This window comes from Triturus cristatus, chromosome 4_1 (genome assembly GCF_964204655.1).
Source record: "Triturus cristatus chromosome 4_1, aTriCri1.1, whole genome shotgun sequence".
Classification (NCBI taxonomy): domain Eukaryota; kingdom Metazoa; phylum Chordata; class Amphibia; order Caudata; family Salamandridae; genus Triturus; species Triturus cristatus.
Window position 1 is genome coordinate 175,678,671 of NC_140585.1, and position 12,065 is coordinate 175,690,735.

The window sequence follows — 12,065 nt, forward strand, 5'->3', positions numbered from 1 at the left end:
ATTAATATGCATATTTCCTACTGGATTATAGGAATGTCTTTAGCTCATGCTAAAAGGACCATCTGTTGAAGATTGCATTAATCTCTTAGCATGAGCTGAAAGCCATTTTGTACTTGGCAGCCATTTTAGTTAGCTATGTGCTGGACATTTGCAGTTTCCCTCTCCCAGAGTCTTGCACATGCGCAGATGTGCTTAGCTAGTAGAGTGCACCTGTTCCTAGTATAGCACTGTCAGGCTGTTCTAACTGATGTCAGCAACTTATTACTCCTCCTACTTGTTGACTGTGCAGTTTCTGTATGACCATCTATGTGCATAACTCTTCTCATGTGTACTTGTACTGCCTTTTTTCAGCCCCTGTGTGGGTATATAATGCCCCTGTTCTCTGTACTCCTTAGAAAATGTCTCATACAGTGATTTGAGAATGCTGTGTGACACATTTTTTCCCTCTTTAGAGGTTAAAGGAATAAAAAGATGTCTTTTATATTACAGCTTCTGTGCCAATCTCTTCTTTGTTGGTTTAAAAGGACCAGGTGTATCAGTGATGCCCCAGATTAGGTTTTGATTTCTACAATTGTAGGGTGACCATTTTTAGCACAGTTTTGCAATTATTTACCTGCGCCTGATGATTTCCAGCTTGTGCATGTTCAAAATGCCTAAGTTGGTTAAATGGCCAAGCCATTGTTAAATATTATAGCACTTATTCGTTCATTTGTAAAAGTTATGTCAGGTTCCAAATTTTTCATTTTGAACAAGGACAGTAGGAATGTTGGTATGTAGTTCATATTTGTAATTTAGCATGCCTTATGCTTGCCTTCTGGGAATGTTTATGCTCTGTACAAGCCAAAGATAAAAGATAGGCCTAATTGATTAATAGGAAAGCTATTTCAGATGCCAAAGTTCTGATCGGTTTAATATGAAAAGTTACAATGAATGCAGTCCGTCTGGTTTGTTTATTGCGATAAGCATTTGTAAAAGCTAATAGTTCTTTAAGGGTCGATTGTTATAGCACCGTATTACACTTAATTGTTGCATAATAATTAGTAAGCTAGGATTTGGGTGTCGAATATATCCTTTCACAATACCCTCAACTTATTGTAATAAATCTTTATAATTAGAAAAGATTATTATCTAATTATATTTATAAATACAAGTATGTAAATAAGTACACATATACATGCAGCAAATAGAGAGGCATGGTAAGGCAGTAAGAAGCATTGAGAAAATAATTAGCAGATTTCACTCAATGTAATGGCTAAAAACATTGCAGCAATGCTTTGCAGTTTGACTGGTTAAACTTTTTTGCCACACATTGGAACCATGCATATACTTTTAACATTAGCATAATTAGCAAACTGAAGTTCAAAACATGCTAGAGACAATTTTCTGAGGTTATATAAGCACAAAATTGTTTATGGCTAGAAGAAAAAACGAGGTCCACACCAGAAACATTTAATATTGGTAAGTGATTTGGATTGTTTGAATGGGTCTATGTGTGCCTTTGAATGGTACATGGCGGGCCCTGGGTTCCATTTTGGGAGACTCAGTCCAGCATTGGTGAGACATGTAGAGGACATAGAGTAATCCCACAGGCAGATTTGTGTGCTGCATTCCTGTTAGCTGAGTGAGACGCAAACTGGAGAGGGAAGAGTGAGGCTTCACCTGTACACTTGCCTGGGTGCTCTTTGATTCAGTGACATATCACCAGAAAGGGAGCTGGGCACATCTTACGAAGGAGATGGGACTGATAAGAAAATCATAAAAAACAGGGCTCGCTTGCCCAACCTTTTGAAGCACACATCATAGTGCCTGACATCCAGTTTTGAATGCTAGTCACTCCCTTTGGCCTGTGAGACACTGAGCATCTCCAGTGTGTCGCTGCCTGGGCTGTGAGTGACTGACTCACAAGGACTTGGCTGCAGCTGTTGTGAGCCCCGGTAAAGGAGGTGCACTCAGGAACTCCAGACGCTTCTCCCTACCATAGTGGATAAGACTGATTTTGGGCCCTTGGGAACTTGATGCTAAATTAGCACGGTTGTACTTGAACACTATTGATTTTACATTACAGTCAAAGTGAACTCTTGAGACTGGGACTACCAGTGGGGTAAACCCTGGATGTTAACAATTGTTAATGGAGACAACCAATATTTCTAACACGAGAAGTACGGGGGCAAGGAACGTTCAAATTACACTGGTGTCCTAGGGGACTGTGTAACCAGAAAGACAACATTTGGAATGTTGAAACAGAAGGCTTAAACAACTGTTTATAAGCCAGGATGGGGGCTCTCAAGGTTTAATAAAAATTTGAATATTGGAATGTTGGTCGCTCCACGGAGGACAATGAAAAATCTCTGTTTCTGTCTTTTTAATTTAGAACACACTATCCTCAGTGGGTGGGATGTTCTAACAACCTTGTAAACCTTCTTCTATGATTTATACTGTGGGTTAAAAGCTCTCTCTTTTATTATAGAACTCTGGTTCAGGGCCATTAACAACAAGTATAACCCTCACCAAAAGGCTTTACTATATTTAAAAACTTTCAGGGAATTTTACTATAAATGTACTAAAAATAGGATAACTATTATTCCTGAATAATTATTAGTCCAGAATAACCAGTTGATTTGATTTGTAGCTTTATCCCAACAATGAAATGATTGCATAATTGATCTTGCTCTGAGCTCTTAAAGTCACAGAAAGATGTTGTTGCTTTAAAACAAAATAGAGCTTCCAAGTATACAAACATTGACCTCACTTCTTGTTAGACTTATTAATTTTGAATTCCAGCATAGTTTGTAAAGATATACTTTTATAAGTGCGTTTCTTTATTTTATAGGCATCAATGGCAACAACAAAAATGATAACACCAATTTAGGCATTCTAAATAAAAATATCATACTTTCCAGTGCAATTGGTGATAAATTAGGTACACAGGATAATAATAAAGCCATTAAATGTAGTCAATCCGAAAAGTCAGGTAAAAACATTTTTAATGACAAAATCATATCACAACAGTTTACAATTGTTTATTTAACTGTTAATTGTGCATGTGTTAGTGTAATTGGTCTAAATGAGAACACGTTGACCTGCCATGCTCTCTCAATACTGTTTTACAAATTATGCTACTACAGAATGCTTCTACACATAAGCTTCTACGAAAACCTTTATTTTCCTCAGGGTACATGTTAAAGAAAGTGGCTTTGAAATAAGTGATTTGCACCATAACAGCTCCCTCTTTGCTCATAGCTTTTTCAAGAAACAGAAAAATGTCGTCCTTCATGTCAAATGTGAGAGGTTAAATGATTACCAATCCATGGGAAAGATCAAGGTAAAACTATATTTACTCATCCCACCCTGTTCCCTCATCAGATAGCTTTATTCTGGGATAACTGACATCTTCATGGATGATGTGTCAATAAGTGAATGGGTTTTCTGAACTGCACCACACTTCATTTAGAGAAGCTTCAAACACTGATTTCTAATATACTCCAATGCATGTTTTCTTCTGTTTACTGTACAGATCCTAAATAGTTAGAAACTGCAATAGTCTCATCCTTTACTATGGAATATAGTTTACTTACTCCAACTGATTTTGATGAAGAGGCTTATGAGGAATTACAAACATCTGGGAATCAAACTGAATATGCAGATGAAAGAGAAAATAGTTTTGACCCAGAAGACAATGAAATAGGTTTTGAAGCACAAGACTTTACGGGAAATGTTGTAAACAATATAACTATTGTAAATTAGGGTGAACATAATATTTCTATAATGCATGAAATCTAAGAAGTAATTTTTTTATTTAAAGGGCCATAACACACTGTGCAAGCTGTCCTACTGCTTATCATTTGCTTTGCAGTTAGATTTAGAATTTCTGATGAGGCATAAGGGACACTACTGGACTTAGTCTGCTGCATTGTCCCAGTGCCTAATAAAATGATTAACTCGTTATTCAAACTTAAGATGTTTATATAAAAAAGACATTACTATTCCTAAGATAAGAAACTACTGTTCCTCTTTTTGTGAAAGCATCAGCAATAATGCAAATGTATGCAGTAACACACACTGTCTAAAGGATCTTACAGAGCCTGGTGCGGTCCAACCTTCTATAATTGAATAGCTAAATACTATGTTTAAGAGGAGAGATGGTATGGAGGAAGTGTCAACACACAGATATGAACACTACAAACAGAATGGAAAATCTGTAATAGGTGATGTTTATGATGGAATTGGATATTGAAACCTGTTTGATAAGGGGATATTAAGTATGAAAAACAATATTTCTTTTGGTCTGAACACAGATGGATTGAACATCTCTAAAGGTAGTAAACTAAGTATGTGGCCTGTGTATTTGATGGTTAATGATCTCTCCATAAAAACACAAAGTGAAAGAAAACATGCTAATCTATTTAATTTGGATTGGGCAAAGACAGCTATATATGTCGACATACCTACATCCTTTAACTGAGAAATTGAGCCAGTTGGAAAATGGAGTTATGTTCACAGATCACACAGGCTCTGTGTTTGTATGTCGTGCTCTACTATTTTTATGCACTTGTGAGCTACCACCTCATTGTTTGGTAACCAACAATAAGCAGTTCAATGGGAAAATTAGCTGTTGGTCCAGTTTACAGCCAGGTATGACTTCAAGATCAGGAACGGGGCATTGTCATGTTTTTCCTTACAATGATGAAGATCCTAAAGGACCACCACAAACAACATAAAATTTGAAGAATGATGTAAATGAAACATTGCTAAAATACAACAGGGGGAACATGAATATTCAGTTCATGGAGTGAAAGGCCCTTTCCGGTTTCTATTCCTTTCCCTTCTCCCTTCTTTTAAGGGATTTCATTTAGATTATATGCACGGGGTCAGCGCTTGAGTAATGAAATTAATGTTCACATTATGGTTCGGGAAGCAATATGAGAAGTCATGCTTTTCAGCACATTCTCACAGAGACCTTGTTAGTAAGAGATTACAGGACGGGGGTCGCCAACACGCACACCGGCTGCTCCCTCTCCTCCACGATAATTTTAGCCTCCCAAAGGGATCAAGCGCTCACCTAGTGCTACGGCCTCTGAGTACTGCAGGGCAGGATCCCTCAAGCCCTGAGGGACACAGATCAAGCTCTAACAACGCACTGATCCCCAAAGTCACAAGGGCCAGAGCTGGGCCCAGGCAGGCCAGCACACAGGGCCCTCTAGCAGACGGTGGTCCTCTGTGGTGGTTCCTCCTGGCACCCAGCAGTCCTTCAGCTCCAAGTAAGCACACCGCACATGGTGTCACAGCTCCAATATTTATATCACATAAAGTCATTGTTCTGCCCTGGCACAGGCCCTTGGACCTAGTCCAAATCAGTTCTGGGGGAACTTATCAAGTGCACAACGGTCCCAATTGTTAGTGTAGGCTGTCGCCCCAGACACACCACAGGTGGGTGGAGCCAGCATTGTGGAAGGCAAGCACAGTCCTATTTAGGGTCAGGTGCTATTCCTCCCACAACTCTAAATGCAGATCGGCCTATTCAGCCTAGCGCTGACTCACCCAGCCCCTCTGGAGCCACTGCACCTCCCTAGCCCCTGTCACCCAGAGCCAGACATGCAATACACAACAGGCAGGCACAAAGACACATAGCACACAGAAATGTCCACTTCTAAAAGTTCCATTTCTAAAATAGTGATAATAAATCTGCAAACACCATTATGCAGCATTTATTACCACTATTCCAAACATACCAAACTTGATCATGCCACCCTTCTCATATCAGGAATTACCCCTGAAACACATATCAGGGAATCCCCAATGCATTCCTATGAGAGTGCAGCCTCACAGTACTGAGAAACCAAATAGGCTGTGTGCCACTACCAGGGCATGCCACACAGTTAAGGCACATGTCCCACCTTTTAACTACACTGCATCCTGCCCATAGTGCTAGCTAGGGCCTACCTTTAGGGGTGATTGATATGAAGTAAAAGGGGAGTCACGGACATGGCAACCACTTTATGTGCCACGTCACAGTAGCAGTAAAACTGCGCGCACAGGCCCTGCAATGGCAGAGTCCAGGGACAGGTTCGAAAGGCTACTTTGGTGGGTTGGGCAAGCAGCGCTGCAAGCCCACCAGTAGCATTTCATTTACTGGCCCTGGGTATATGAAATACCACTTTACAAGGGACTGATAGGCAAATTAAATATGCCAAACAGGTGTAGGCCAATCGTACCAAATTTACCATAGAGAGCACATGCACTTTTACACTGAACAGCAGTGATAAAGTGTCCAGAGTCCTAAAACCACCAACACCAGCTCAAACAAAAATACCAAGAAGAAGGCAAACGGTTCTGGGATTACCCTGCAAAAGGGGTAAAGTCCAACAGTAGAAATGAAAATTCTGAATACCGTGACATTAATTGAGATGATACCATTACGAAAAGCAACCTGTAATAAGGATGGAGAGATAGAAATGCAATCAATAGACTTATGGATCCATCGATAAGTGTGGAGAGAATGGAGATAAAGGATGGGTACTTTCAAATGGGGAAAGTGACTATAAACGTTTTTACAATTGATGAGTTTCTGGCAGCTCAAAAATGAGTATCTGTACCTGACTTCGAAAGGAAAGTAGCATCATATGATGATGTTAGTTTAAGGAAGGGTAATTACTATGTGTATGCATCAAACTACAACAAACTAGTCAGACGGGACCAAAGTACAATAAAATATTTTATAAAATTCGGAGATGCAGTTTGGAAAAGTGTTGAACTTTATCCAGGTCTGAGACATAAATAGACTCACAACTTGGCACTATTAAATCCAATGCCTTGTATAAACACATATGCCAGTGACTGCAATGCCCATCCAGTTAATTCAAGTTCGAACCAGATAATAGAAGTGTATATTTCAGAAATAGTAGGAAGTTGCTGTTTTGTTTGTACCACAAAATCATCATTTGTAGGCAAATTCCCAAATCACTATGAGAGAGATCAGTGGATGCTGTTGTATCAGCAGCACCACAACAGAATATAGGAGCCACTCTCTGCTCATAGTGGATTGAACTGCATTGTCTGTTTTGCTACACAGTATATGGTCACCTGGATGTTTGCAATTGTTTAATTGAAAGTAATTTTAATGTACTTAATTTAAAAATAATGATATACATTTAAGTAATCACTATTCCCCAGCCTTGCAATATTTAAACTTTGTATGGTCTTGATTCGGATTGCCCTTATGATATCCTACACCAAAGTCTACATGCCGAGATCTTTATAGGGTCTATTCCATACATAACTGTTCTGGGGGTTAACGTTTTACACCCTGTAATTACTACAAAGTGTTAAATACACATCACTTTTAACAGCAACCCTCTCCCCCACTGTAAACAAGTAATTACCATTATACTGTTTTTATAAGTACATTTTAAATGTTGTGTAAAAGCTAGATTTTACCACCTCTACCCTTAGGAATTTACACTGTTGTGTGCAATAATCAAATTCAGATATATTCTGAAGTAAATTATACTTCTGCTAACCATTTAGTTTAAAGTGTTTTCATTGGCAAATGATGATAGGCTTTTATGCGTCTCAGTCATTGTATGTGAAGATTGTTCATTGTGCTACTGCTAAAAACTCATATACTTTTTCTTTACTGTAAACTTTGGATCTCAATGTTGAAGATAAATCAAATAGTCATAGGAACAAATTGTCAGGAGTGCTGGGATAACACTTTGACAATTGATTTATACTAATATATTAATTAGGGAAGTTGTGAGCTAGGTTCCTAACACCTATGCTATTGTGTAATTGGGAAGCATCTACAAGTGTACCTGTTTATTTGTTAATATTGTGATATATTATTAACCTAGCCACACTGTTTGGTTTAGCTTTAAGAGTTTGTACAATAATGCTTTTCACATACATCTTTTTAATATTTCAGTAGTAAACACATAATAAGTATTAAGGTTCATATACCAATCTGCTATGATTCAGCATGCAGCTTGAATAGAATGTTATTAGTAGTCTGGTTATATTCATTAAAGTTCAGTGGTATTCAAATTCTTTGTATTCACTAAATGTTCTGCATTGTAAATGAAGACTATGCGATTAACAAATAAGTTAGTGTTCAAGAAGTATCACTCACATATCAGTAGTCATCATACACTAGCCCTCCCAAAAAGAATACTACTGAATACTAAAATTAGCATAAAATAGTCTTCGAATGCTATAAAAAGACAGGTTAACCGCTAAATGTAGTATTAAACTTCGATATGGCTATTTTTGACTTGCTCCTGTTGATATATTCTAAGTGAAGAACTTCACCCAACATGATGGCATTAACAACCCCAAAATGGCGGCACGAACAAGGAGGTTACCTTACTGGCTTTATTTTTCCTGGCACAGACCCAGAAACAATGCGCCATGACTAACTGTGGGCAAGACAATTGGAGGCATTTTTCTAAATAAATAATATGTCTCAATATTGAATCATCACTGGCACGGTCATCATGCTTTAAAATGGCCAAGGTTGCCTTGCAGTCTTGTTTTCCATGCACATGTGCAGCCAAGACCCACAACACAACACACACTGAGGGTTAGTAGAGAGCTTATGAAAATGAGCTCTCCAATAATGAACTTTCCAATAAATAAATACCCATCAGCAAATACACAATACAAGCACCAGCCAGAGTCAGTAAACAAGTACTGATAGTGGTGGCACTTGGAAAAATTCAGATCAGCACCACAGCAATATCAAAAGGAAGGATATGTCCTGGGAGTGGCTTCTAATCAGCAGCTGATCTAGATATGTGATCCATATTCTGGAGAAGCATGGTGAACAAAGCAGGCAGCAGGTCTCATAGGACAGCTCCGTTCATCGCTAATATATATTTAGTGAAGACTGCAGACAGGAGATTGAATCATATACGTTTATTTTACAACACAATTAAGGAGCTGTCCAGGGAGTACAGGCAGGTACTTTATGCTTCCTCAAGTCCAGCAAACCTCCAACCATCTGATTCAAAAGACAACATTTGAAGATGCCAGTACTCAGCTAGTCAGAAAATTCCAGTCTAGGCAAAGGGAGCCATAGATAAGATAGGATGTAATAACATTTCTTTACCCATGTCATTTGACCCCAGGGTGTTGTAGAATGATATGGAATTGGTTTCTGCTTACTAACTCCAGGGGACTATCCTCATTTGCGATGCATAGCCTTTCTCAAAGCCTGCTTCACCTCCTTATTTCTCAGGCTGTAGATGAGGGGGTTGAGCATGGGGATCAGCACTGTGTAAAAGACTGAGACTGCCTTGTCTTGCTCCTGGGAGTAGCTAGTGGATGGTTGTACATACATTATGAGGCCTGTGCCATAGAAGAGACACACCACAGTGAGGTGCGAGGCACACGTGGAAAATGCTTTGCTCCTTCCTGTCGCAGAGTGAATTCTCAGAATTGTAGAGAGGATGTAAACATAGGATATCAGTATGGTTGAGAATGAGATGAACCCCACAGCAATCACAACTATGAGAAGACCGATGACTCTTCCAGTGGCATCGTTGCAAGAAAGCTGTATAAGGGGCAGGAAATTGCAGAAGAAATGATTGATTTTATTGGGGCCACAAAATTTCAAACTGAGTGTGTTGGCAGACATCACCACAGAGGACAGAATGCCCCCAGCAACTGCGAGCGATACCAATCGAAAACAAACTCTGCTGTTTATGATGCTTGTATAGAGCAAAGGGTTGCATATAGCTACATAACGATCATAGGCCATGACTGCCAGGAGGAGGCACTCCAGCACACCTAGTATACCAAAAAAGAAAAGCTGCACTGCACACTCTAGAAAAGAAATTGCTTTTGTATCTGAGATAAATCCCTCCAGCATCTTGGGGGTGATGACCGTGGAGTAGCATAAGTCTGTGAAAGACAGATTAGTTAGGAAGTAATACATCGGGCTGTGGAGCCTGGAGTCGATTTGTATTAGTGCTATCATGCTGATGTTTCCCAGCACAGAGGTGATGTAAACGAGAAGGAACATCACAAAGAGAATTATCTGTAGGTCACGACTTGTGGCGAATCCCAAGAGGATGAACTCAGTTACAGTTGTCTGGTTGCCTCCTTCCATGTTTGAAGCAGACAGTACCTGGTGGAAGAAGATGTTTAAGTCAGTTATTGAACCCAGGTTGAGTGCTATGCTATGTTGCGGTGGCTTTGCAAATCTGAAACACATCCTAGTGGGGTGGGTCTCTAATAGCAAATAGAAAATATCCTTCTACCTTAACATTATAGACAACATATTGATTACAAAAATATCAACAAGTATGCATAGGTTTTTACACCTACATCCACGTAAATAATGTACACAAAACATACAACGTCAACTAACATAGATGTAGAGTTCAGAATGATAAATCTATACTTCTATACGTGCTTTTACCTTTTGATGTTTTTGTATTTGGTATTTTGGCCATAAAATTAAGCTATAATGATACTCCCTGCTTGACATCAGACTACAATCATTCTAACACTGGAGTAAAACAAACCTTTATTGACACAATTCTTGTCTTTTGAGAGTGAGAATACTGACCATAGCTTTGCCCACCTAAATTAGTAGCTTAAATGTATTTTTTTATTTTACTATTCATTTTTAGTCACAGATGAAAATGTAATCTGCAAAATTGGAAAAAATCTGGGAATTCGCAAGAGTACATACACTTGATGAGGGACAATATGTAGTGTGCCTACCATCCATCAAGGAATAATCATTCAAAAACATTTAGTAAAGACAGATCTAAACCACCTAAAAGTTGATTTAATGAAAGTTACCACTTGTGACTCAAGCTATTTATTCCCTTTCCTTGTAGCATACTTCATTCCCAGACCAATACTCTTCGCTTAGCCTGGAACTTCTGTTGTAGGTTAAAGACAATAGTTGCCACTGTTTTCATACGTGTGGAAAATTATGACAACAATTTGTTCTGACCTCATAGTTTGCACAAACGTGAGCCAAGACTGCTACATCCTAGATTCACCTAGAATATGCAAAACATTGTCTTAGGTTGGTGATGTCCTGTGAAGAATTTCAGGGTTGTGAAACTAACATAAAATCATCTGCAAATCAGTTCAACAAATCTCTTTTTAAACTATTTAAATGGCCTTGAGATACATTAAGAGATATGTTTGTGAGAGGTTCTCCCCTATCTGGGCAGCAGTATCTCCTGATCCTTAAGTAGTCTTGAAAGAAAACTAGTTGTATAATGCGCTAAATGGGATGCACTTCAAGTGGCAAATATCTCAATCACTTATTTTAAAATAAAATTCCCTGACCTAAGAAACTATTGCAAACTGTACTCAACCTCTTAACGCCTAAGTGGTTCTGTTGACACAAGCCTTCCACCACCCCCATGTTATCCTCCAGATTTATAATACTGTGGTGCAATCAGGGATGACTTAGTTTACCACTGAAGACTTAGGGAGATTTGTGTTACCTCTGCTGATCTTGCTTTGAAGCAGTATAATGACGAAATATATAGTTCTATATCATATTTGGCTATATCATTCGGCGGAGTGATTTAGGGAGACCAATTCACATGGAACTTTATAATTAACTTTCTCAACACTGGAAAGATGAAAACATGAATTTACCTTGCTGGGAACATTCATCTTCCCATCTATGTCCTCCACACACTCTCATATACATACACACACACACACACATGCACACACACACACGCTTTCACGCACGCACACACATTCCTGCTCTTTTTTATCATCAGCCTTAGTACTTTTAAAATGGTCTTTCTCAAACTGTCCTGTGTAATGATGCTGTAGAAAAAGAATGATCCAGGTGTTATAATGGCCTGGGGATCTCTACCAGGCAAATTTGCAGCTGGAAGAATTTGAGTGGATGGAGACCACACTAAACCAGAGCACACTCAATTAAACATTTTTAGTCAATTAATCTACTGTTTCCTGATTCTATATCTTCTACTAGTGGAGGTTTTTTCTATGTAGTCAGCCACACCATGAATGTACAGAGTATCTATGCTGAAGGTAGTATTTTCATGAATGCTAGCTTTATCACA

The 12,065-nt window shown here is 38.8% G+C and overlaps 1 protein-coding gene across 1 annotated transcript; it reads right to left on the minus strand.

Moving 5' to 3' along the window:
- Nucleotides 1-9,178: 9,178 nt before the first annotated feature.
- On the minus strand, nucleotides 9,179-10,105 carry LOC146853841 (olfactory receptor 5A2-like). Its single transcript, XM_085650414.1, has one exon. The coding sequence runs from the start codon at nucleotides 10,103-10,105 to the stop codon at nucleotides 9,179-9,181; it is 927 nt and encodes a 308-aa protein (XP_085506540.1).
- Between the last annotated feature and the right edge of the window lie 1,960 nt (nucleotides 10,106-12,065).

Bases quoted from the DNA above. Each gene is read 5' to 3' on its own strand.
- LOC146853841 (XM_085650414.1), bottom strand. From the start codon at position 10,105: ATGGAAGGAGGCAACCAGACAACTGTAACTGAGTTCATCCTCTTGGGA.